A 27,842-nucleotide genomic window follows, 5' to 3' on the forward strand; every position below is an offset into this window, starting at 1 on the left:
GTGGAAAAGAAAAATGAGCACAGAATAGAGATTTCCCTTTTATACATATTGCAACAAGTTCTCCAGAAAACATTCATCAGAAATAAATTAAAAAGTCCTCTTGCCACTGCCTCCAAACATAAAAAGGAGCCTACACCCTGGCCCCAGCCCAGGCCACTCAAGGCCCTGATTGTCCATGGAAGAAAGTTAAGGATTGAGGGGCCCGAAGCCTGAGACAGGAGGGCCAGACCCCTCCTCGGAAGTATCCAACAAGAAAGGCGAGGTGACAGCATGTGCCTGGGAGATGGCAGCCAACTCCTTGAGAAACTCAGGGAAAATGACTGCACAGTAGACAGCATTCTTGACTCGCAGAGCCTCACCTTGGCGCTCAGGGGCCCCACCCCGGGCGGGTAGGACCGGCGTCGAAGCCCCAGAGGAGCCCCCACCTAGGCCAAGTCCTGCGCCACCGTCTCTCCCAGGCTGGAGAACCATCTGTGCCGCCTGCCGAGCCCTGGTTGGACTGTGGGCATGCCGCAGGAGTAGCTCCCCCAAGGACGGCCTCCGGCTCTTCACTGGGAACAAACAGGAGTGTCGGGAAGGTTGCTGAGGTCAGGCAGAATCCCTTGGCCTGGGAGAGGAGAGTTCCCCACCTCACCCTACCCCCACTCCCAGGTTCATGAACTTCTCAGCTAGGACTCTTAACACCTAAGTGCTGCCTGCTCAGCCTCCTTGCCTCTATCCAGCCATCCCACCAGTCAACCATTATGCTCAGTCAACCCTTCACACACTTCACTCCCAGACAGGACCCCTCCCTTCTCCAGGTCCCTTTACCTTGAGGGGTTCTCTTACTGCTCCTCCCTTTCCAATCACTATTCTAGATCACTAAGCTCTTTCTCCCCCGTCTGTAACATGCCCTTACTTCCTGCTGCCCAGCACCCTCCTGTACTAGAGTCAAACACTTCCCCTTTCCCCCTGCTCATCTATGACACCTCAGCCACAGCCTCTGCTCCTTCAATACCCACAGGGGCTATATATGCAATCAGAGTTCAGTGACTTTATCAGATCTGTCACACACTGCTGTCCCTCCAAGATCTACTCTCCTGAGCTACCACTTGGCCTTCCACCAATTCCTTTCCTATAACCACCAAAGCTACCCTCCCACTGGCTGTGGCCAGAAAACTACATGTCAGTTCAAAGGAACCACTGAAAATACTGCCTTCTCTCCTCTAATTTCCTGCCGACACTGCTGGCCCTGGATGTATTCTTGTCCCTGTCCAAGACCTAGGGCCTAGACTCTGGAGATCTAGTCTCCAGATCATGATATCATTCCCATCCTCTCCCTCTAATACTGGCGACCGAGATACACTGAACAGATACATTAAATGTGGCTTTTAGAGTCCATCATAACCAGGTTCACACACTTCCTCCCACCTCTTCTAGAGACTCTTTGGCATCCACATCTATCTGCTCCCCCTGAAACCCTCCAGGCTCTTCTCATGCTTCTGTAGCCCCTTCTGCCTTATTTTGTTCTCCTTGATGTTTTCATCCCTGGCCTAATCCCCCATCCCCAACTCTCCTCTAATTTGGGCTCCACCAACTTTCCATTTTACTGCCCTATCACATTGCATTTCAATAACTTGTTCTCATGTCTTCTCCTCAGGCATTAATCTGTGAGTTTAAGGGCTTGCACTCTGTCTTATTTACCTCTATATCCCTGGACCCCTCCACAGTGAACATAGTACCAGGACTGTGGAAGCAAGATTACTTCCTGCCACTAGACCATTAGGAAATCATGCTAAGAAACTTCAACTGGGCCTTCACAGCTATATAATAACCCTCCTGGTACTCTTCCCAACCTACACACTTTACTCCGAAAGCCCTCATCTCACCTCTGCTTTCTTGCTCAGCGTGTTATTCTGCTTCCTACTTTGATTAGCAAATAAAGGATGACTTCAATTCCCTAAAATTTCCTCTGCATCTCAAAATTCCACTGGTACATATCATTTCCTCCTTTGAAAGGGGAAAAAAAATTTCCCTGGTACTCTGGATCCTACTTACTTCCACCACCTTTGGGACCTTGCTCCCTCAGTTATGACAATCCTCTAGTCCCCATCTAGATTCTCAGCTTTTTGAAAGTAAAGATCTCATCTTGTACCTCCATGAGTCCCCTGTACCAAAGACATCACCACGTGGCAAGCACTCAGATGTACTGTGTGCTAAGTCACTTCAATCACGTCCAACTCTTTGCAACTCTATGAACTATAGCCCACCAGGCTCCTCTGTCCAAGAGATTCTCCAGGCAGGAATACTGGAGTAGATTGCCATACCTCCTTCAGGGGATCTTTCCAACCCACGGACCAAACTCGCATGTCTTATGCCCCCTGCATTGGCAGGCAGGTTCTTTACCACTAGCACCACCTGGAAAGCTCAAGCACTCAGATACTTGCTGATAAAAGATCTAAATTTAAAACATCATATAATAACTCTTCCTTCTTCCTTCTACCTCATAACTACTCACCAAACTCTGCCAATACTTCCTTCCCACTTCCACCTTATCAAATTTTTCCTATTTCTACTGTTCTAATTCAAGCCTCACAGGTCACATCTGCATTATGGCAGACGCTTCCTGATTGTTCTTCTGACTCCATCTTCTCCTAACTCCAATGCACCTAGCACATGAACTTACATACTTATCTCTCCACTCCCACGTATAGAACCTCCAATTGGTATCTCACTGCCTAAAAATTTACAACTTCCACCCATCCCAACTTCTACTCTGAGAACCTTCTGCTGTGACGAAATCTTCCCAGCCTTACTACTAACTGTTCCACCACCTTCCAAATTCCCTGCTCCAGCTAAACAGTTCGCTAAACAGTTCATGCTATCTCCTGAACAAATAATAGTCATCCCACTCCTTTGCCATCCAAGTCCTACCCGTCTCTCAAGACCCGTGTCAAATGTCATATCCTTTACCAAGCTTTAACAATATTGCAACCTAAGGAAAAAAAAAATCTCAACCTAGAAACTATTCTGTCCCCTTGCCCGTCCCCAGCTTCTAGAGTTTTTGCTGGTACTGTTGATTTGGTTCTCAGTGGACACAACTATTTTTCCTCTGACCAGAAACTTGAAGACATTCCACTCTTTGCAACTCTCCAGTTCCCTCCACAAGGATTCAACCTTAATTAAGAATTCAATTAACCTGAGCTAGTTAGTTGCCTAGGGAGGATGGGGAGGTGGTGGCAGGGTAGACCTCACCTAGGGAATCAGATCGGCGGGGAGCAGGTCCTGCTGCAGGGCCCTCGGTCCAGTCCAACTTGCCACGGGCAATGAGGTACTTCTTGGCTTTGGATAGCAGTGCTGGGAAGTCCTCCTGGGAGGCTGCAAAGCTCTCAATCTTATTCTTCACAGAGCCCAGCACCTATGAAGCACAACTTTATGACATTTCTGGGTGGCTGCAGACTGACACAGTCCTTTCCAGCCCCACCGGGCCTGCTCCCAGCACCCCCAGGGCCACTCCAGCTGTGGGCCTGGCCCACTGTGGAGCCTGGACGCACCCATGCACGCATGCATCGCACACCTGCAGCAGGGACTTGACACTGGGCTGGAAGACCATGTTGGTGTTGAGCAGGAAAGAGCGGAGCAGGGGCTGGGGGTGACAGGCCAGCTGGGCCACCAGCCCCGTCAGCAGGAAGTTGACATAGACGGAGTTCTGCAGCATATTCTCGAGTTTGGCAAAGAGCACAGCCATGAAGGGGCCTGGGGAGGTGGGCACAAGGATATAAGGCCTGAACACAGTGCACAGCACACACATTCCTCCCCAAAACAAGATCCCCCACTAGGTGAAAGTTATTTGTATTTCAGACTCTGGGAATGTTCAAATATCCTGTGAACACCTATTCTGGACAAGATAAAATGGCAGACACCACACAGACCCACAAGAGGGCCAGATGCCAGCTTTATACACATTCTAGCTGAAGAGCCAGACCACAGGCTCTGGAATTAGACAGACTTGATGAAATTTCAGTTCTACCATTTACTAGTAAAATTACTAGATGAATCAAAACTCTGCAAGCACAGTTTCCTACTTGTTAAAATAAGAAAAACATCCATATCACAAGGTTATTAAGACGATCAAAGAGAGACTGATACACAGCATTTAAGTCAAAATCTAGCAAATTTTAAGTATTCAATAATAACTATAAGCTATATGATATTTCTCAGTTTTTTAAAAAGTTCACCCAAGAGAACAACTGAAGAAAGAACAAGTAAGTGATTAGAACCAAAAAAAGAAATCAAGTTACACAACAAGACAGAGAATAACACTAGACCTGAAGTCAGAAATAAAGCCACAAGAAAGCATAATGAAGGCAAAGAAGGTGACTATATTGATCAACTTAAAAGGAGAGAAATCTTTGGAGAACCAAAGAAATAATCAGGTCTGTTCAAGAACTGGGAATGAAAATGGTTAAGATAGAATCTGCAGGGAAAAAAGAGCTTAGTGCAGGGCCAGAGAAAACTGATCCAGGACAGACTCTTTGGTGGAAAAGAAACTAGCAGAAGGGATTAGAATGACCTTCTAGAAGAATTGGCCTCAACTGAGCCAGATCACCCACACTAGTGCAGTAGAACCATCACAGTCTATCTGGTCAGGGATTTGTGGGGGAAAGGGACTGTGCCTATGAACTGTCCTAGGAATTAAGCCAGGAGAACAATGAAGGGCAAAAGACACTGAATCCTAAAAAAGATCCTAGAACAGCCTTCACTCCACACACACATGACTAGCCTTAGCTCTAAATCAACTCTTGGTTTAGCAAGGTCCTAAGATACCCCTTGTCATCTCCAGGGGACTTTTTTGCAAGACAAAAAGCTCAGATGAATTTATGAAAAAGAAAAAAGACAAGAGAGCTTCAGTTAACACTTCAAGAAAGTGGTAAAACCTGCATACCTAAGCCAGGAGAACAATGAAGGGCAAAAGACACTGAATCCTGAAAAAAGACCCTAGAACAGTCTTCACTCCACACACACATGACTAGCCTTAGCTCTAAATCAACTCTTGGTTTAGCAAGGTCCTAAGATACCCCTTGTCATCTCCAGGGGACGTTTTTGCAAGACAAAAAGCTCAGATGAATTTATGAAAAAGAAAAAAGACAAGAGAGCTTCAGTTAACACTTCAAGAAAGTGGTAAAACCTGCATACCTAAGCCAGGAGAACAATGAAGGGCAAAAGACACTGAATCCTGAAAAAAGACCCTAGAACAGTCTTCACTCCACACACACATGACTAGCCTTAGCTCTAAATCAACTCTTGGTTTAGCAAGGTCCTAAGATACTCCTTGTCATCTCCAGGGGACTTTTTTGCAAGACAAAAAGCTCAGATGAATTTATGAAGAAGAAAAAAGACAGAGAGCTTCAGTTAACACTTCAAGAAAGTGGTAAAACCTGCACACCACCTTCTAGTGGCATAGAAAAGGAAAGAGCAAAGCAGAGGCTAAGTAAATGAATACACCTATTCTCTGTAGTCTGCAAGAGTTGTTAGTACTCCAGAGCAAAAGGCCTAATGATGCACAAGCGGCATGGCAGTATACTCCGTGCCCAGTTCAAACATGTACTGATTGTACCGATCAATGCACAATAACCTGACTACAAACAAGAAGACATGTGGTGCCTTGGCCAACTATTATCTGCCCTGTGCCCAAGATACTAATCCTAAACTACCACAGGCTGAGTTCTCATAATATACCAGCATCACAGTAACTGATTTACAGGCATCAAAGACATAGAAGGGACACTAACTCAAGGAATGTCTAGTCCAAATCACTACACAGCTTCCCAGAAGTGTCTCCCCAACAACCCCCAGGATGGTATGTAGAGGAGGGACAAGAGCCAGGTGCAGGCTGGGCTGGGTAAAGCAGGGTCAAACAAAAACAAAATGCAGTTAGCCCAGCCACTCAGGCCAGGTCTAACCCCAGGGTCTTTGGAAGAAACCAAAAGAACTTAACTGAGGGGGTCAAGGCCAGCATTGTCATTTTCCCTGATAGCGGTGTGTCATTGATCTGATTTACCCAGACAGAGGTATTTCACTCTGTCTGCTGCAATTCTTACCACTAACCATAAACCCTTAGAAAGGCTTACCAAGCAGTCAGAGCAAAGTACAAGGATAGGGAATAGGAACAACCTGAAACTGAGCCCTTCTCTAAACAGGCTGGGAGAAAGGAGGCCAGGGCTGAAGAAGGAAACTACATCAGAGAGCTGACTGTAGGCCACAGAAGAGCTGACAGGAGACCCACACCCAGACAGATACACTGGTGGGAACAGGATGGAACAGCATGATTTACAGGTGCCTCACAAACAGGACAGCACATGTCTTCCACATGGTTCAGATGTATCGCTGTGATTTACCAGGAAACACCAAACACAAAATATCCTGATCACACATCCCAGGAAACAGCCAGACTGGGGAAGAGCTGGAACATGCACATAAGACAGACATATAAGGCTTAGACAAAAGTCAATACTCAAACCAGCACAAGCATGGAAGATGTGCAGACAGACACAGAGACACAAGTATGACATGATATGTATCTGAAGGGGACCCAAGCAAAATGGAAGAGGAGCTAGGCAAGTACACAGGAATGACATGGCCAAGAAGTCTCAGAAACTAGCACAAACAGGTCGAGAACATGCAAAGAGTACACAAAGACCTAGGCTAAGTAGCTTACCAGTGAAGGGCTGGCTTGGCAGCTGGTTGAGAGTCCGCAAAGGGCTGCTGAGGAAGGGGCCAGGGGGCTCAGGAGAACAGGTGAAGCTCTCGTAGGCCTCCTCCTCCTCAAGAGGTAGTGAAGGCTCTAGAGGGGGCTCAGAGCCAGCACCCCCATTGCTCAATGCCACCTCCAGCTCCCGAAGCTCCTGCCCAAAGCCCTCTAGTCCTGCCATGCCCTCAGAGGTGTCCTCTAGTGATTCCCCAGCTCCCTCCTTTGGCACCCGACGAACCTTCTTGGTCCCCTCAGGCCATGGTCCTGGCAGCCCATTGAGCTGGGGAGGGGGCAGGTGGCCAAGGCTTTCCCGTGCACCCCCAGCCAGCCCCCCACTCCCCAGCTCTTCCTCCTCCCCTTCCCCTGCATTGTCCCTGCCCTCCTCAGGCAGTAGGCTGCGTTTCTTAGTCCGGGAGCCAATAGGACTGGGCTCAGGAGGGGGCCGCTCGCCATCATAGGGGGCAGACCAGGTACGGCAGGCTTGGACACAGCGGTCCACACCACGGCGCGCCTCACGCAGATACTCCAGGTAATTGTCTTCCAGCTCACCAGGCTCCTCCACAGGGCTGGGCCGGCGGCCAGGGCTGGAGGCTGGGGATGCAGCAAGCCCTGGTGAGTGAGGGGCTGGGGCTGGGGACTCGGAGCCACCCAGGCTCTGCTGTCGCAGGAAGAAGGCTAGACGAGATGGTGTGGAGGGCCGGGGTACCGTCACCACAGAAGAGGAGTCAACACTTGGGCTTCCAGGGCCTGCCAAGGGGAACAAACATAAGAGGCATCAAAGAGACAGAGGTGCAGGAGGAGGGATGACACACCATGCGTAACTACAAGAGAAGGCGACAGAGCAGCAGAAATGTGACTGACTCAGACAGCTGACTCTCCACCACTCAAATTAAGCTTTTCCTCATTCAACACCCACCCCCCCACCACCATCACCACGAAAACAACAGAAACAGAAGAGCATGACCAGAGTGAAAAAAAGGACAGCTCTGCTCAGAAGCTACACTTCTCTGGAGAGTTAATGGTCCACCCTCCAACACCTCTCACCAACTTCCCTAAAGACGGAATGCCACTCACGGCCACCTCCCTCCTTCCACCCCGGCCCCGCCTTCTTGCTAGGCTCCCCCAGGACCCAGGCCATACCCGTTGTGTCCTCCCTTCTCCCTGCCTCTCTGCTAGGCCCACCTCGTGCCCACGAGGCATGCTCTGGACGAGGTGGGCTGGAGGCACGGTGCCGACAACAGCGTGGGATTAGGGAGAGAAACTTGTCTGCGGCTCGTCCATACAGGTCCACATCACGCACAGCCGGCTTCTGGCTCAGCATCACATGGTTACACGGGACAAGATACCTGGGAAAGACAGCAGAAAATAAAGGATAGATCAGGAAGGAAGGACAGGGTTTGGGAGAACATCAGTGGAACTACATGGCTAAGCCAGGTTTCAAGAGGACATGCACAAGCAACCCCCATGCAACCCATTACCCCAGCAGTGCACAAGGCACCGACAGCCCTGAAGGCTCAGGATCAGCCGTCCCTCAGCCCTGCCCCGACAGCTACCTGAGAACCAGCTGCAGCAGGACATCCTCACAGCTGAGGTTCAGAAGGGTCCTGAAGAGACTCAAAGACACCATGCAGAGCTAGGGGGACGGGGAAGATAAGTCACTGTAAGAGCTCTCAGCCCTCCAAGATGTTTAACAAATGGGAACCGCCTCCCACAACCTGAGGCCCAACCAACCACTCCTAAAACAACAATGGCACAGGGCCTGGCATGTAACAATCATTCAAATATTAAATAAATAATTACACTACCTTTGTGGTCAAGACCTCATCATTTATAGATAGAAACAAACCATGTGCCAGATTTAATGCATTTCTATAGACCACATACTTGTCATCAAACTCTGGCTATATATACCTGGCAACAGAGATTCTAGCAACACTTAAATGGAAGGAATACCCATGAAGAGACCCCAGGAAATACTGGGACTGAGTGAATGTCTAACAGGAGACAACACAACATGGTAACTATGTGAATGCCAGTCAGCAGACTGTAGCAGCGTAGTAACTGAATGCCTACCAGCAAGAAACCAGAGGGAACCTGGAAGAATCCCAGCTGGGAAGTGGGTGGAGCTGTGAACATGGAGTGTGAGTCACCTCTCCAACACCAGTGTCTCTCGGAGAAGGTAGGATAAAGAAAAGTTCAAGGGCAGCTGACAGGAAAAGGAAAAAATAGGTGGGTCTACAACAAGGGAAATCCTTTGTTTTAAAAAAGCAATAAGGGTGGTTCACCTCCAGCTAGGCAAAGACAGCAGACACATGTAAGTTCTCCCTTCCTCTGCTGAATCCCCAAGCGCTGTCTCCATACTTTCCTTATGACAAGTATACCTTGAGCTCCTTGAAGACAAATACTGGGTATTAGTCTAGGGCACTACCTTCACAGTCTAGGTGTTCATCATTTACCAAATGACTGAGGGGAAGTTAAAAGCCAGTCACGGTGGGAAAGAGATAAGATAGCAGTTCACATTTTAGTCAGCATGGATATTTACCCTAAATGACCATCTTAACTAGCACTCAGACTCATTAAAACATGAGTTTTAATGAAAACACTCAGACTCATTAAAGATTGTGTGGTAGGCAGAAAAATGGCCCCTCAAAGATGTACAGATCCTAATCTCCAGACCTTTTTACCTAACATGGCAGAAGGGACTTTGCAGGCAAGATTAAGGTTATTAAGGAATTTAAATTGAGGAGAGTAGCCTGGATTATCCAGAGGGGCCCAATTACATCACACTAGTCTTTAAAAGCAAAGAATATTTTCTAGTTGGGTCAAAAAGAGATTTGAACCATGAGAGGGACTCCATCCACCACTGATGGTTTTGAAGGTGGAAGGAGTCATAAGTCAAGGATTTAGCTGGTCTCTAGAAGCTGGGAAAGGTTCCCAGCTGACAGCCAGCAAGAAAATAGTAATCTCAGTCCTTTAACTACAATTAAGTAAATATGACCAAGAACTAAAATGATCAAGGAAATGGATTTTCTCCTGGGGCCTCCAGAGAAGACGCAGCCCCGCTGACATTTTGATTTTAGTAGGGTAAGGTCAGAACCAGATACATGACCTACAGAATGGTAAGGTAATAAATTTGTGTTGTTTTAAGCCACTATGTTTGTGATAGTTTGTTATGATAGCAATAGGAAATTAATACAGATACTCAGGTACTCAGACTAGCTAGCCAGCATTATTCACCTTAAGCTATGAAAGTCACGCTATAGTGGTTACAAAGTCAGACCAATAGAATCAATCTTAAAGGGGCCAAACAGAGGAAAGGGAAAGTACCTGCATGTTTAACATGGGAATCCTGAAATCAGAATAGATTTGGTTCCTCCAAGAACAGAGAGCCAAGAATAAATACCCAAAGACCACAAAAGCCTCCTGAAACCAGAGGACCAAATGCAATACTAACAGAAATATGTGCTAAAGACACTGAGGGAGAATCAAAGAAGTTAGGGTAAGATTAAGACAAAAACAAGATGGACAGAGCCCAGCACAAGGGGAAAAAAAAAAAATCAACCCTAGTTAGGAAATCAACATTCTCAAAACATGAACAGGACATTCTATGAGACCAAACAGATTTAAGACAATGGTCGAACTTCAGCATAATTAGAAATAAAACTTTTTCAATATCTTTGTAAAATTAAAGCTTTGGCAACTATTTCCTACTGGTTTATGCCAATAATTCTTAAGTAAGGCATGTATCATACTTACATTTTGGAGTATTATAAAAGCTCACATGCCTTGGGCCTATTTCCAAAGAATGTAACTCAGGAGACCGAAGGCAGAGCTTGGAATCTGTCGTTGTAGTTATTGTCATTTTCAAATTTTAGGGTGTACACTTGGTTCAGAAACTCTGGTCAAATCAGAGTCAGTCTAAAAATCTCACACATATGCTAAACTTAGCTATTCAGGAGAATATCAAGTATACAAAACATAGCTATCCAGAAATCTTACCTACCTCAAACCCTACTACCAGGTATTTCAGTGAACTGGAACAACTTTCCAGAACCCTTAGTGATCCAAGAACTTCTATTTCAAACACAAAGACCCAGAGAACTTCAATTATTTGTAATAAAAGAAGGAAATAAAAATGGTGATAGAGCCAAAATAAATGCCATAAAGTGCATGGCTAAACAAAAGCTTTATTTCCCCCAGAAGGACAGTAGATCTTTACTACTTAGAAACCATTTACTCCTATTTTATATGTATTTCTACTGGTTAAAATCTAACCTCCTTACCATGGTCTACAAAGCCATGCACCCACCTCTCCCTCCTTTCTTCCCCATGCTCACTACACCTCCAATCACACTGGTCTTTTATCTCCTCAAATACATTTCATTTCTTCTCCCCTACTTGTGTCTTTGCAAGCACTGCTCCCTCTGCCTAGACTGTTCTTCCGCTTGCTCTTTAGTAGGCTAGGTCCCTCATGACCTTTAGGTCTCAGTTCAATGTCATCTCCTCTGAGAGGTTTTTTGATTACCCTACTGGCTTAGATGGTAAAGAATCCACCTGCCAACGCATTTTCAAATTTTAATCCTGGGTTTGATCCCTGGGTCAGGAAGATCCCCTGGAAAAGGGAATGGCAACTCACTCCAGTATTCTTGCCTAGAGAATTTCAGGGAGAGACGGCCTGGCAGGCTACAGTCCATGAGGTCACAAAGACTTGGATACAACTGAGTGACTATCACTTTCACTCTCTGTTTTCTAAGCAGCCTGTTTTTTATTAAAATGACCTCAACTTTCAATTATTTCAGTTATGTGTTTGCTTATCTACCTTCTCTATGAAGGAAGCTCCATGAAGTCAGCAACCACTGCTTACCATTATATCCTCAGTACCAGAGACCAGTATAGTGAACACAGTGAACATTCAATCAAAACCTTCAAGAGGAAGGAATGTTACTAAGTAGGTGGGCAGATGGGTGCCCCAAGTTACAGCAGTTCAGATACAGCAAATTCAAAAGGGAGAACAGGTAAACACACTAGTTATAAAGCAGGCTCAAAGCCTGAAGAGGTGATCTCGAGTCACCCACAACAAGCCACAGAGCACTACACAGCTGAAGAGAATCTCAGGTCAATGTCATATTACAACTGCTGCACAATGGCAACACATATAGCCATGAGTAGCCAAAGTCATTCAGAAAATATAACTATCCTATGTAGATCCAGATATTACAAAAGCAGGGAAGCACGTTGAAAATGTCCCCGAAATAGTTAAAAGTTTAATACTAGAAAGAAAATGCCACCTAACTTTGAAGTGATTACTGGAGACAAAGGTCAAAGAAGGGCAGGAACACCCTCCCAGAACAAAGGTTGGAGAGAGGAGATGGCTCACCCAGGTAAGCCAGGACAGAGGTAGGAGCCATACCCGGGAGTTGCTGCCAATACGGGCAACAAGGGTGTCAAGGATGGTGTGGGTGTCATGCCGGTGTAACAGCAGGAATCGCAGGAAGGTACGGAGCAAGGCGGGCTCTGAAATACTCCGTAGGAAAAGTTCCAGATACGCGGTACTGGCGATCATCTCCTCCACAGAGGTCTGAACGAAGGGAAGGTAAAGTGTGGAAATTTAGGGTTTCCCCACACATACACAAATTCATTTTCCCTAAGTTCTAAGGAGGTACCAGGAGCAGACAGGGAAAAAGGGAGGAGTACCCTGCCCACTGCCACCCACACTGGTCTTGGCACTGAGGTAACCATTCCTCAGCCTAATCCCTTCATCTGCCTTGCCACCATGACTCTCACCTTGTGCAGGGCAGGGCCCATGACTGGCACCAGGAACCCATTATGAATATAATCAACCAGCTGCTTTTGCACCAGAGGATGAGCCACCTGTATGGGTACAAAAGAGAGGACAGAGCATTTTGAAGGGGGCTACTGTCAGAAAGGGAGCAAAATGTTAGCATATATATATATATATACACACCCTCCCCTCAAGCTGAAAGAAAATCAGAACTCCAGAGATTACACCGTCTCCCACCCCATTTCCCCCGAATGAGCAAGGGCCAGAGCTCCTGGGAACCCCAGTCCCACCTGAATGACTGCATTGCAGAACTCTAGAGAACTCATGAAGAGCGCAAGGGCTGGCACTCCAAGCCAGTCCTCCCGTCGCAGGCAGTGCCAATCATCCCCTGGAACTTCAATCTTTCGGGGCAGTGACGAGTACAGGGCACTCAGCCCTGTGGCCAGCACCTGGGGGCCATCCCCAAGGACAGGTTACCAAAGACACAGACAATATAAAAAATGGAAACAGGGAACTATTAACCCAGAGTTTTTATGGGAGCAGGGATAAAAGCTATCACCAAGCAGATATTTAGTTACCCAAGGTGCCAAGACATCACCTGGGAACACTGGCCCATGAAAAGCCTTCATACTTGCCTTATCCACATAAGCCCAAGTTTCATCCCCACTCCAATTCCAGGTGTTGCATTCAAACCCAGGGGGCTACTTGCTAAAGGAGAGGGCCCCGGTGCATAGCCCCTCCACACCTCCTTAACAGGAAGGTGCCTACACCATACCCTACACCCATCCCAGGAGGTGCTGACCGGGCAGAAGTAAGAGTGATCTGCGATGTAGCGGCCCACAGTGGGACTTCCAGCTGATAGAGCCATGAGCAGGAGTAGGGCGTCGCGGGCCTGCTGGCCCAGGGTGCCCTCTCGATGGACAAAAGGGACAAGGCGAGAAAAGAGGAGAAGACGGGGAGCAGCTCCAGGTTCAGGAGGTGGCTGCAGGAAGAACTCGAGCAATGAAGGCTCCCGGGCCAGACACACGCACAGCTGGCTGAGAAGTAGCACCAGGCCTTCATCCAGTGCTGGGCTACTGGGCACAGGGCGGCCACAGGCATCCAGCAAGATCAGTAGAGCCTCACGAACTGGACCATGCCGCAAGAGGGGCTGGCGAGCTTCGCTCACTAGCATCTCAAAGAGTTTCAGTTGCTCAGCCCGCCGTTCCTCAACCCCATCCCCAAGCTCATCCCATTGAAGCTGCCATGTCAACACACGGGTTAGCAGATCCTCACGCAGAGCAAACTCAAGCAGGGGCCCAGGAGCTGTGGGGACCAAGGGCACTGCACGATCCTCTGCCAGGAGTGTCAGCATCTGGTAAGTATGGTTGCGCACGGCACTGAGATCATCAGCACCCCCAGGAGCTCCCCGAGGGCCTTGCCGTTCCAGGATTCGCACCACCTGGGGAATCAGGACAGATAAGAGAAGGAATCTAAGATATGGTGACTAGATGACAAGGTGAGAGAACACAGAAATTTAGAGGGACTCAGGCAGGTAGCAGACTGGGCCCTCTGGCATACAGTCTCCTACCTGGGACCAGTGATTCTTGAAGACCATGAGGCAAGTCTCAGGGTCAGCCATGACAGGGGTCTGCAGACTGGCCCCTTGTGGTACACGGTGCCCAGGGCCCCGGGAGGCCAGTCTGCTCAGCCAGTTCATCCTCTCCATGAGGCAGGCTGGGCAGGGCCAGCGGCCAGAGAGTCACACTCTGAGAACTTGCCAGCTGGAGGTTTTCTCCACTTGTGTCTCTAGTCTGCTTCATCCGGTCTGTAGGAGCCAACAGCTGTCCATGGAGCCAGAAGATGCACCAGGCTGGAATAGTGAGCCCAGAGGTCACTGCCCAATCCAGACCTACAGATCTAATTCAAAGAGAAAGAACAGAGAGGTTAACAGAAGTTTGCCTCTTTCTACCATCCACCAGGAAGAACTCAGAACCACCACTCCACTGAAAACCACACACACAATCAGTACTTTAAATTCAACACATGTAAAACAGAACTCATTCCAACACCAAACCTGTGTTACTTTCCCAGCCTTCTCCACCTTAATAAATGATAGCAATATTCACCTACTTGCTCAGGTCAAATACCTGGGCATCACCCTTCTTTCTTCTTGTTATTACCTCCAATATCCAGTTCATCTGCCTATAATCTATACCCTCCAAACATGCCTCACTATTGCAATAGCTTCCAATCTGGTCTTCATGCCTCGTCTTAGCCCTCTGAGAATCTATTCCCTACACAGCAACCAGAGTTTTAAAACATGAATTATACTACATCTCTCCTCTGCTGAAAACCTTCCAATGATTCCCTATCACACTGGTAATAATCCAAGTCCTTTACCTTGGCCTCTAGGGCACTATCTAATCTAATCTGTGTAACTTCCTACATGCCCCTTCTCACTCATACTTTACTCACAGGAGCCTTTCTTGAACACTAGCTCTTTCCTCTGTCTGGAATGCACTTTTCCTGATCTTCACATTGTTCACACCACTCAGTTCTTTCCAAATGCAATTTCCTCAAAGAGGACTTACTTAACAATTCTATCAAAACTGCATTTTCCCACCTTCACACTCTAGCTTTCTAATCCCCCTTTCTTCTGCGCAACTTCTTTATTTTCTGAAAATATTTATTTGTCTATTCATTTATTTATCTTCCCTACTACAACGTAAGCTCACTGAGGACAAGATTTCTCTGTTGCATCCCCAGTACCTAGAGATCAATAAATTTTTTGCTGAATGTATAGATGCTCAAGTGAATGAATGAATAAATAAATGAATGAACAAACAATGAACTATCAGGAAATCCAGTCTAGATCTGACTCTAGCCCTCTGGGACTTCTGAGGAAGAAACCTTTTTCTATTACAGGTCCCTCCCTAGAAGCCCACCCAGTAGGAAATACACAAACAGATCAACTTGCTGAATAATCATAAGAGGTAAAAATTCAGAACCAATCAAAAAAGCAAAAGAATTTTAATTCTAGAAAAAAATACAAGGATACACTCCCATAAACACACATATACCCACTCCTGTCAGATTCATTCAACATTCACTCCTTGGGACATGACACAACACCCTCATTCGAGAGGGTGTTGTTCGGTCACTAAGTCGTGTCAGACTTTTTGGGACCCCATGGACTGCAGCATGCCATGCTTCCCTGTTTTTCACTATTTCCCGAAGTTTTCTCAAACTCAAGTCCACTGAGTTGGTGATGCCATCCAACTATCTCATCCTCTGCCACCACATCCATACAAGACTACTGGAAAAACCATAGCTTTCACAAGAAAGACCTTTGTTAGCAAAGTAATGTCTCTGTTTCTTAATATGCTGTCTAGGTTGGTCAGTTTTTCTTCCAAGTAGCAAGAATCTTTTAATTTTGTGACTGCAGTCACAGTCTGCAATGATTTTGGAGTCCAAGAACATAAAATCTGCCACTGCTTCCACTTTCTCACCATCTATTTTGCCATGAAGTGATGGGACTGGATGCCTTAATCTTAGTTTCTTGAATGTTGAGTTTTAAGCCAGTTCTTTCACTCTCCTCTTTCACCCTTATCAAAAGGCTCTTTAGTTCCTCCTCAGTTCAGTTCAGTTCAGTCGCTCAGTCGTGTCCGACTGTTTGCGACCCCATGAGTCACAGCACGCCAGGCCTCCCTGTCCATCACCATCTCCCAGAGTTCACTCAGACTCACGTCCATCGAGTCAGTGATGCCATCCAGCCATCTCATCCCGTTGTCCCCTTCTCCTCCTGCCCCCAATCCCTCCCAGCATCAGAGTCCTTTCCAACGAGTCAACTCTTCGCATGAGGTGGCCAAAGTACTGGAGTTTCAGCTTTAGCATCATTCCTTCCAAAGAAATCCCAGGGTTGATCTCCTTCAGAATGGACTGGTTGGACCTCCTTGCAGTCCAAGAGACTCTCAAGAGTCTTCTCCAACACCACAGTTCAAAAGCATCAATTCTTTGGCGCTCAGCCTTCTTCACAGTCCAACTCTCACATCCATACATGACCACAGGGAAAACCATAGCCTTGACTAGACGGACCTTAGTCAGCAAAGTAATGTCTCTGCTCTTGAATATACTATCTAGGTTGGTCATAACTTTTCTTCCAAGGAGTAAGCGTCTTTTAATTTCATGGCTGCAGTCACCATCTGCAGTGATTTTGAAGCCCCAAAATTAAAATCTGACACTGTTTCTCTTTCCCCATCTACTTCCCATGAAGTGACGGGACCAGATGCCATGATCTTAGTTTTCTGAATGCTGAGCTTTAAGCCAACTTTTTCGCTTTCCTCTTTCACTTTCATCAAGAGGCTTTTTAGTTCCTCTTCACTTTCTGCCATAAGGGTGGTGTCATCTGCATATCTGAGGTGATTGATATTTCTCCCAGCAATCTTGATCCCAGCTTGTGTTTCTTCCAGTCCAGCGTTTCTCATGATGTACTCTGCATATAAGTTAAAAAAGCAGGGTGACAATATACAACCTTGACATACTCCTTTTCCTATTTGGAAGCAGTCTGTTGTTCCATGTCCAGTCCTAACTGTCGCTTCCTGACCTGCATTTCAGCCATTACAGTGGAATCATCTGCATATCTGAGGTTGTTGATATTCCTCCCAGCAGTCTTGACTCCAGCTTGTGATTCATCCAGCCTCATCATATTTTGTATGATATACTCTGCATATATAAGTTAAATAAGCAGGGTAACAATATACAATCTTGACATACTCCTTTCCCATTTTTGAACAACGCCATTATTCCACGTCCAGTTCTAACTGTTGCTTCTTGACCTGCATACAAGTGTCTCAGGAGGCAGGTAAGATGGTCTGGTATTCTTATCTCTTGAAGAATTTTCCAGTTTGTTGTGATCCACACTGTAAAAGGCTTCAGCATAGTCAATGAAGCAGAAGTAGACATTTTTCTGGAATTCCCTTGCTTTTTCTAAGATCCAACAGATGTTCACAATTTGATCTTTGGTTTCTCTGCCATATCTAAATCCAGCTTATACATCTGAAGTTTTCGGTTCACATGTACTGTTGAAGTCTAGCTTGAAGGATTTTAAGCATTATTTTGCTAGCATGTGAAATGTGTATAGTATATGGTAGTTTGAATTTGACATTGCCTCTCTTTGAGATTGGAATGAAAACTGACCTTTTCCAGTCCTGTGGCCACTGCCAAGTTTTTCAAATCTGCTGGCATACTGAGTACAACACTTTAACAGCATCATCTTTCAGGCTTTTAAATACCTCAGCTGGAATTCCATCACTTCCACTAGCTTTGTTCGTAGTAACACTTCCTAAGGTCTACTTGACTGCACACTCCAAGATGTCTGGCTCTGGGTGAGTGACCATACCATCGTGGTAAACACCTGTTGGCCTCAGCCACGGCTCACAGTTCCTTCTTCATCACATCTACCACCGTCTAAGCAGTAATGGCTCTCAACAATACCTCCCAAGTATAAAAACTTCAGAGGAAAAAAACCATCCACAACTTCCTCGTTATATTCAACAAGGCCTAAAGGAACCCAGAGACCTGCCAACAGACCCACACTTTGCCCTCCAGTTACATTAACCACCAACTCCTTCTACCCAGATACCCAGTCTCTCACCACTATCTGCTCACAACTAAAAGGCAGCAACTCTGCTTGCTTAAGCAAACTTTCTTAAGAACAAAAGATAAGTCTTTTTTTTTTTCCCAAAAGACACAATGGGAAGAGCCAGTCCTAAAGAGCAGGCAGGGCCCACTCATTGATTAATTCAGTGTACATCATACCAGTACTGGGGCACTGTGCTAAGGAAGCACTGGAAATACAAAGATGGATAAAAACAGTTGGGAGAGCATAAACAAAAACTTCAATAAATATTATAAAGAGGTATTTACAAAAATGTCATGAGGGCACTAAGGAAAGAAACTAAATCTGCCTGGAAACTACAACAGGATTCCAGAAAAGAGGTGATACCTGATGTAAAACTTTAACAATGAGATACTGGTCACAAAGACAGCAAGGCAAAAAGTCGTCTTCATATTAAAAACATTATGTACAAAAGTACAGCACTGTGAAAGAACATAGTAAATTTAAAGAACAGTTGCACGTTTGGTGTGGCTTAAACACAGACTATTTAGAGAAGAAAGGACAATGTTAAGTTAAAAGGTAAACATGGGTGAAGGTTATAAATATCACCGAATATCATGCTGAGGAGTTTTATTTATGAACACCCTGGAATAAAGGAGCTTTTTAAACAAGAAAATGGTAGGATCAAATTTGCCTTTAAAACTATGTCAGCTGGCAGTACAAGGTAGAGTAGAGAGAGACCAATGGCAGTAGACAATTTTTAAGAATCTGTTTAATGGTCCATTTTAAAAAAGGAATGCATGAACTAAAGTCGTAAGAGCAGAATTAGAAAAGGTAAATCTGAGATTCACCTCTATGTCCCACAGCATGTCCCATGTGATAATGAAAGTGTTTACACCTGTAATATCTGTCACTAATAGCAAGCTCCTTGATGAAAGAGACCATATCATTCATTCTTCTTTGAAATTCCAATGCCAACATAGTAACATAGTAAATTCAAAAACATTTGTGCAACAAGATACTGAATTTAAAAATTATAATAGCTAGCACATATTGAGCACTTATATGTGCCAGTCTCCATTCTAAGCATTGCATGTTATTGCTCATTTAAGCCTAATAAAAACCATAGATGTATTATTATCTCCATTTTACATACAAGGAAATCAAAGCCTCAGTTCAGTTCAGTTCAGTCGCTGAGTCGTGTCCAACTCTTTGTGACCCCATGAATCACAGCACGCCAGGCCTTCCTGTCCATCACCAACTCCCGGAGTTCACTCAGACTCACATCCATCCAGTTGGTAAGTGGCAAGAATGGGATGCAAATGCAGATAATCAGCCTCCAGATTTAACTTAACCATGAAGTAGAAGTAATAAGATCTACCAAATGAATGGAGGATGACAGAAGACCCTAACATGAAGTATACGAGTCTGAGTAAAAGGTAATTCCACTAACAGACTAGGAACCTGCAACAAAGGAACTGTTTTAGAAGAGAATGGGCACAGTTTTGGACATATTAAGTTTTTAGACACCAATAAGATATCCACGATGTCCAGAAAGCAAGAAGAAATTATACTCAAGCTCAAGAGTAAAATCACGACTAGAGCTATAAATCCAGGAGTCGCCACCTTATACGTAGTGGATGAAGCTAAGTAAGGGGATGGAATCATCCAAAGAGACCAGTAATCACAAAAGGAGCCAAGGGTGACATCCTGGGGAATCCCAGGATTTAAAAAAAAAAAAGGAGGAGTCTGTAAAAAAGACTGGTGAAGGTAGCCAGAAATGGAAGGAGAAATCCCAGAAATAACCAAAATCAAGAAATCAAGGAAAGGAAGTTTCGGGAAACTGGAGGTTGTCCATAGTGCACAGTCTACAGAGAGATAAAATAATGAAAACTAAAAATAGTCAGTTGATTTTAGCCGGTCAGATGGGGAGCCTCAAGGGCAGTTGTCAAGTGAGGAAAAGAAGTCTGAACAAAGTAACAGGTTGTGGATAAATCAGAAGGTGAAACTGACCAAAAAAACAAGAATAGCACTAGTCTGAGAAAAAGAAGTACACCACTTTCTCTGAGAAAGGAAGAAAACAGTAAAACATAAAGGATGGGTGCCACTTCAGGTAAATCTGAAAACAAAAAGAGGAAAGCTAGTATCTAATACCACCCCCTACCCAACTACTCTTCCCTCCCTCGCTTACCCAAGAGAATTGGGATGAGGGAGAGAGCAGAGGGGAGAAAAATGGGAGTGCCACAGAATGGATACTCAGTCTTCCCCACATGGTTTCCTATAAACCATCAAACACAACCACACTGACTGTGGACCACCAGCATGGATGCACTAGAAAAAGTACTTAAGCGTCTGTCCTAGTATTTAGGATCCCAAGTAGTCATGGGCTGGAGAAGGCAAAGCCAGCAAGTGCGATTCCTGGGAAGAAATCGCCCCTGTTCCTAGACCTGTCACTTGTCACATTCTTATCCCCGGGATACTGCATCATCCTTTCTCAGTTTCCTTAAACTCTGCCCATGCATTTGTATATATTTACAAGCTGTTTGTTAGTCTTTGGAATTAGGTTCTGGAAGCTGGAAGCAGTTTAGTTTTGGACACATTAAAACCTTACTTTGCTGAGACTGGTTGCTTGGCCCTTCTTCAGCTCCCCTGGGGATTCGGTGTGAGGTGATGAGGATGGAAGTGTCAGAGTAGGTTAGATCTCTCCTTTCTGTCAGGGATGACAGCCCATTTATCATTAAATTCTTTCCAAACCTAATTTGTGCCATCTGCTACCTTCAAGGACCCTGACTGATACAACAGTATTACTGGTTACAGAATGTTTCCTCAGACATACCTCATCTGAGGTATGAAAACGAATAGAGGTCCTTAAGGTCCAGCAAGAATAACACAAAGTAGTAAATAAAGCATGAACTCTGGAGTCCCTCAAACAAAGGTTTGAATCTCAACCATTTTCCCACTGCATGACCTTAAATAAATCACACATCAGAGCCTGTTTGTTTCCTCATCTACAAATTCCTGATAAAATATATACTGTTACTGTTTTAAGATTTAAATAAGATAACCTATGTAGAAATCCAGGTGCTCTAAAAATGACATTTTCCTTCCCACTTCCGTCTCCTGATCCTGCCTGACCAAGGTGCCCTCATCTCTGACAGAAAGGAGAGATCTAACCTATTCTGACACTTCCATCCTCACCACCTCACACCGAATCCCCAGGGGAGCTGAAGAAGGACCAAGCAACCAGTCTCAGCAAAGAAAGGTTTTAACGTGTCCAAACTAAACTGCCTCCAGCTTCCAGAACCTAATTCCAAAGACTAACAAACAGCTTCTACCTTGTGATGTACCTGGGGCACCACTTCTGTTCCATTGCTTGACTAACATAGGGCACTACTCACAGACACAAGGGGAACTGGTCTCCAGGACTTTCCCTCCCAACTCCACCCCCATCTATTTTCAAAGACCTCAAAGAGAAGAACCACACTTAAATCAGTGTCTCAGAACTCAAAAGCTAACACTTAATCTGGACCCTCTTCACCTACTTCAAAAGCCTAAAAGAAAGACAAGTTCAGTGTTCCTGTCACCTATATAAGACTCCCTCACTCTCTGTTAATCCTGAAAAGTTCAGAACAAGACAAAGAAGAGAATAGAATCATCACCCTATGACTGTGCCCTTTCCTCCCATAGCAAAGTCTACAAAAACGAAGACCTCTCTTCCCAAATTCACCTACAAGCTCGGTCACAGGGAAAAAACAAGCTGATCTTTCAGACCTCCCAAATGGCCAGAGCCAAGCACTCACCATAGGGCCCCAAATTCAGATTTACAGGCACACTCAGCAAGGGTGTCCACCAACAGTAGGAACAAGGCAGGAAGTGGCTCAGCCTCACTTATGAACCTTTGCCCTGGGTGAGGCAAAGAGAGGGAGAGAGCTGGGGGCAGGGATACACCTGTAACACCTACAGCTAACAGAGGGAGACCAAACAACCTTCTAAGAACAGGTCAGTGAAGTTCTAAGGCTTCTCATCCCCTTACAAAGGTTCTGCCTAGGCTCCGCCTCTTATTGACCTAAGAGGCAGCAATGTGCTGCTACCCTAGATGCTTAAAGTGGGAAGATCTGATTAAAACCTCATAGGAATACAAAAGGAAAAAACAAACAAACCCCACCTCATAAGAGCCTGCAATCTAGAGCTCACATTACACATATCCTCTCTGCTTGTCTATCGCTCAGCCTATACCTATAAAACAAATGGGATATCAGTGTATAGTCCCAACTCACCTCTGCTTCTTGCAGACATCCCCCCACCTGACTCCAGCAGAGCCCTCATAACTCACAATGTGAACTCCATCACATGTTGACTCCCCTTACCAAAGTAAATCCCATCTTGCACATGGCTTTCTCCACCCTCTTGTGGGAGAGGGTGACAAAAGGCAAAAAGGAGGTACAACTAAACCAGATCCTAATGGATGAGGAAAGTTCACTGGGCAGAGAAGAAAAGGCATTCCTAGAAGAGAAAGGAGAAATTACCAAGATTTCAAGGCTCAAAAAAGTACCATATTTGCTAGGGAGCTGTGAACAATTTATTCAAGCTAGAACAGAGAGTCGAGAGTGGCAGGACATGAGGCTAGACATGAGTCGAGGCCAAATGATGCCATATTAAGGAATTTGGATGTTATCCTACAGAAGACAAAGAGCCAAAATTTTTAAGTGTAAGAGCTCCATGATTAAATTTGTATTTTTAGAAAGATCACTCCAGGGACGGATTAGAAAAGAGCAAGTCTGATATATACACTATGTATAAAATAGATAACTAATGAGAATCTACTCTATGGCACAGGGAACTCTCCTTACTGCTCTATGGTGACCTAAATGGAAAGGAAATTCAAAAAAGAGGGGATTTATGTATGGCTGATTCATTTTGCTGTACAGGAGAAACTGACACAGCAGTGTAAAGCAACTATACTCCAGTAAAAAAATAAATAAAAAATAATAAAAATTAAATGACAAAAAAAAAAGGTCTGAAGGCAGGAAACTATCAGGGGGAAAAGTCCAGATAAGAGACGAGAAGGAAGTAAACTAAAGCTTTAACTGTGAAGCTATAACAGAAAAGACGAAGCAAATACAATATAAAAGGAAATGTATTAAGATTTTAGTGATTGACTACATACAGGGAGTGAAGGAGCAGAAAGATGGAAGATGACACTGAAGTCCTTGCCTGGACTGCTATATACCATATGGTACAAAAGAAGACATTCAAAGCAAATACAATGAGTCCTGTTTGGAACATGTTAACTATGATACCTGTGAAGATATACAGGAGATCACTGAGTAAATATGACCGGAACATAGAAACTAAGACTAGATATAGAGAAGTAATCATCTAATTATGATATATTTTTACATTTCACATTCTCTCTCTAAATTGAAATTATCTTTCCATGTGTCCACCTCTCCCAATCAGATCAAAAATTCCCTGAGACTTCAGAGGACTACGTCTTATTTATTGACATCCTGTTATCTCATAAAATGTGAACATCATAAGGGCAGACTATATGCTGAAGTATCTGCTGAATGAATAAATGAATGAATTTGTCCTCCCAGCACTTAGCAGAGTGCTGGCACACAGCAGAGGTAGAATAAATGGCTACCCACAGCACTCCAAACATGTGTCTATCTCTACATCATCATCCTCATCTATGTTTTATTTTCTCAGATCTATCACTCAGCTATCTATCATAAAGCAAAATCCACTACACTTAAAGCACTACAATTCAACAGAGATTCAGTATACCAAACAGTAAGCTTACCAACCTAGTGCCTTCTCCAGACAATCAAGAATGCACAGTCCCTAAGAACCCTCTGACATATGACTTGACTAACCTACCATTATCACAATGTGACCCGGTATTATGGACAACTGTTCCTGTTTTTGCCACATTATTAAACAAAACCTTCAAACCTATGTCACCCTCAAAGTTTCTTTAACCTCTTTTGGAAACATAACAACTACAAATCATTTTAAAAATATATTTTGCCAGTATAATGTCCTCCACGTCATCACAACTCTTCTTATAAATCACATGCCTTTTATTCCACATCACCTTCGCTCTATGTTACAAACTATTCTACCCCAAGTCACTCTCAAGAGACCAAATCTGGAGTCCAGACTTTGCCACTTTATCACTGTGATCTCTGGCTCCCCAGTTTGATTCTCCACCTATAAAATAAGAATTTTATAGGAATTTTATAGAATTTTAAAGGAAAGAATTTTCACATGGAAACTATATAATTCCAGCAAAACCTGAGATCACTATGCAATCCATATCAGACAGTAATTCTGAGGAAGCATGTGCAGCATGCTTCCTTAGCATAATACAGCAGCCACACCATCATCCCTCTAAGTTTCTGAATTTCCTGACCCGGTAGAAATAGATTTTAAAGTTTTTAAAATAGGATCATTACTTTTTATTTTGACAAATAGATCAGTTTTTTTAAAACCCATCACTTACTGTCACCACTACCTCATCAGTGAGAGAGCACTTTAACACCAGAATAGGAATGATAATCTAAGACTAAGTTTATCTTTACAGAAAACTCAGGTTCCATGTTTTCTTTCTCTCCTTCCACCTTGAATAGATGAAAACTTTACCATGGACTGGCACTGTTTTTGACCCAACCTTTAGGAATCACTGCCCTAAAACTCTTTCATTATACATGTAAGTTTTACAGGGTTCTGTCTAGGTAAGATTGCCAAGGGTTCCACTACCATGAAAATCTGCTAGGTCTTCAGAGAGAATCAATGAAAACACACCACAGAACGGCTGTTTCTAAGGCTCAGATTCTTGAACAGAATGGGGACTTGGGCTGCTCCTAATTCTCAGAGACTGGTCTGTTTAGGGAAGGTGAACCTCTTCCTGAGGTTGGGAAGGTATCTGCTCTGTGGCAGACTGTCAGTAGAGAGGGAATTTTAATAGTGTGGAAGTGGCAATTACCTGACTGCCAACCCAGCTTTCTAGAACATTCAAAATTTTCATGTGCACGGTGTGTTGGCCAGAAACATGGGACCTGTAAAATGCTAATAAAGTGAACCAATTAACATGTCGGGAAGGGAGGAATGATTTCAAAGGGAGAAGAGAAAAACTTCTGAGGGTGGTAGAAATGTTCAGTATCTTGAAAATGGTGATGGTTTCACAGATGTAAACACATGTCAGAACTCATCAAACGTACATTTTAAATATGAATAGTTTACTGTACATAAATTAGTTTTAACTTAACTGTAAGTCATCCTATTTGGAAGTCTAAACACAGCGTTGTATGTAACAAGCCATATTATTTTCATGAAAGTAGAATTAGCAACTTTAAGAAGCTAGTCCAATATAGAAAGCAACCGTCAAAGCCCCACAGCTCAGCACAGATAAGGAGCAGTAAGTGGAGTAAGGTTGCCCAGAATCAGGTGAAGAGGAAACAAACATAGGCAGTCATAGCCAAAAAAATCTCTGTGACAGGGAACATCGCCAAGTCTTCAGTCCCAAGGAATAACTTGAGGAAATGAGGAATTCCAACGATGACTCTGTTAAAGTAAGTCTCAAAAATGATTTTCATTACCATCGTTACTACTGTCCATGACATCTTCATGTTTCGATCCTCCAAAATATGTAGAGCCTATGAAGCAGAAGAGCGAAGTGCACAACATTTCCACCCAACCTATCCTACTCAACCTAAAACTATCGCTCTCACTGGGCAGGACACTCCATTCACAATCGACCTCTCATCTTTATCTAGGTCTCACAATCCTCGTTCCTCCCTCCATGCCCTGCCCTCAGCTCCCTCCTGATTCACCAGCTGTCGGCATGTTCCCGCCTTAGCCCTCTCTATTCTCCCTCCCAGCACAGGCCTCAACCCCTCCTCACTCTGGTCCAGCCAGGGCTGTCCCTCACTCCTGCCCACAGGAGCCCCAGCTCCTCACTAAACCGTGTTCACAAGTCCCTTTCACTTGGCCCCTCAGAAAGCATCCCGGTCCTTCATACAACCCAGCTCCTTACTTGCCCACTCACCCGAGGCTCTAATCTTGCTCCCTTACCTTAGACACTCACACCCGGCCCCTCACCACATTCCAGCCCCTCACCCTGTACCCTCACAAGGAGGGCAGTCACCAAACCCGGTGCCGTCATTCCCCAGTCCCTCATCCCGTCTCGCGCCTCTCCGGACCCTCTGGCCCTTAGTTAGTGTTCACTCACAGAACCCCGACCCTGTCCAGGCCCGATCGCCACCGCGGTGCTAGGTGAGTTCAGGCCGCCATCGCTCCTCAGGCGCACCAGCCGCGCCCCGCCCCGCGCCACACGCAACTCGCGCCCCCGCGCACCACACGTAACCGCCCAGCGACGCACCGCTGGGCAGCGGCGTGCCAGCTCATTGGCTGGACCGGGCCAAAGCCAGAGCGTCGATGCTTGTTTCCTGGCAACGGCCGAGCGCAGGGGCGGGGTCGCCGACGGTATTCCGAGCAAGGAATACCGCCTCTTACCCCCCAGGTTCCGCCCCCTCGCACTTGCAAACCCCGCCCTTCTGAAGGACTCCCGCGTGTCACCAGGGAAGACCTCTGGGGAGGAGGAGGCCCACCGGGTGGGGGCGGAGCCTGAGGAGGAAAGGTCAAACCAGAGGGCAGAAGGCGGGACCTAAAGAGCGACGTGACTAAAAGAGGCAGGGAAAAGCCGGAGGGCGGGGCTTAGGACAGAGATCCGGAGGAAAGAGTGACTAACGTGGTAGGGGCGGGGCCACAGGTCCTAAAGGAGCTTACAGAGGAAGAGGAGGTGTGGAGGGGGTGGAGCTAACACTGGGGGGTAGGTCTAAGGGGAGGAGTTAGCAGGTGAGCTAGACCTGCGGAAAAGCAGAGCCTTAGAGAAGGCAGACAGCGAGTGGTCTAGCTCATTTCTTGCACCACCTGCGGGAACGGCTTGGATAGGACCCAGGCGATGACCGCCCTTCGTTGGTTCGCCAACACCTACTGCCTTGTGATACCTTGAGCACTATCGTTTTCAGTCTCTCAAGGAACATGGAGTAAGCTCCTCCTTGTCAGGCAGAATTCCAGATCAATTATAACCAGTCTCTTCCCTTCAGGATCTCAGCCTTTATAGACAATTGCAATGTAGTGTAATTGCCATCAAGGAGCAGTACTCCTCACACACAGGCCTTATGAGTGTTTAGAGAATGAGGGGAAAGAAGAGCGAAGGGGCCTAGGAAAGCCGTCTAGGAGAAGATGATGTCTGAGCAGTCTTTAGAAACAAGCAAGAGTAAGACTGAGAAAGGAGAGTTTCAGATAAGGTCTGCAGTTTAGTTGCAAGTATTGCATCAATGTTAATTCCCTGGATTTGATCACTGTGCTCTAGTTAAAATGATAACAGGGGAACACGAGTAAGGAGTTTACAAGGACTTTCTGTCCTATTTTTGCAACTTTTTTGTAAGCCTAAAATTAGTTCAAAAGAAAAAGTATTTAAAAAGAAAAAGTAATGGAAGTTTCACCAGAAAGGATCACCACATAACACAAGGCAAGAAAAAAGGGACATGTGGGAGGTACTCTGAAAACTATCATTAGTACAGCTTGTCTGGAGCCTAGGGAACATGCAGAAGAAACACTGTGAGATGAGGTCGATGACATGGACAAAGCTTTGTAGACCATGTTAAGGAGTTTAGATTTTCATCCTTGGGATAATAGAGAACCATCCAAATTGGAATAGT

The 27,842-nt window shown here is 45.3% G+C and overlaps 1 protein-coding gene across 7 annotated transcripts; it reads right to left on the bottom strand.

The window, feature by feature from the left end:
• FAM160A2 (family with sequence similarity 160 member A2) lies at window positions 26-26,464 on the bottom strand. Of its 7 annotated transcripts, XM_018059450.1 has the most exons (14): window positions 26,348-26,462; window positions 25,716-25,772; window positions 25,103-25,185; window positions 14,083-14,411; window positions 13,315-13,953; window positions 12,803-12,961; window positions 12,515-12,601; window positions 12,141-12,308; window positions 8,284-8,363; window positions 7,871-8,076; window positions 6,698-7,477; window positions 3,557-3,735; window positions 3,235-3,397; window positions 26-551 (listed from the first exon to the last, which is right to left on the bottom strand). In XM_018059450.1, exons 4-14 carry the CDS (start codon window positions 14,218-14,220, stop codon window positions 187-189), a joined length of 2,964 nt encoding a protein of 987 aa, XP_017914939.1. In that variant the 5' UTR covers window positions 14,221-14,411; window positions 25,103-25,185; window positions 25,716-25,772; window positions 26,348-26,462; the 3' UTR covers window positions 26-186. The 7 variants fall into 7 exon arrangements, with proteins under 7 accessions (XP_017914939.1, XP_017914940.1, XP_017914937.1 ...); XM_018059451.1 differs by lacking the exon at window positions 25,103-25,185; XM_018059448.1 differs by lacking the exon at window positions 26,348-26,462 and having other exon boundaries at window positions 25,716-26,328.

The sequence above is a fragment of the Capra hircus genome, chromosome 15, assembly GCF_001704415.2.
Source record: "Capra hircus breed San Clemente chromosome 15, ASM170441v1, whole genome shotgun sequence".
NCBI lineage: Eukaryota > Metazoa > Chordata > Mammalia > Artiodactyla > Bovidae > Capra > Capra hircus.

Excerpts from the sequence above, each read along its gene's own strand:
- FAM160A2 (XM_018059447.1), bottom strand. The coding sequence starts at position 14,220 with ATGGAGAGGATGAACTGGCTGAGCAGACTGGCCTCCCGGGGCCCTGGG. Across the intron at positions 8,077-8,283 it reads CTGCTGCAGCTGGTTCTCAG|GTATCTTGTCCCGTGTAACC; the intron begins GTAGCTGTCGGG and ends TGTCTTTCCCAG. Across the intron at positions 3,736-6,697 it reads GCCAAGCCAGCCCTTCACTG|GCCCCTTCATGGCTGTGCTC; the intron begins GTAAGCTACTTA and ends CCACCTCCCCAG.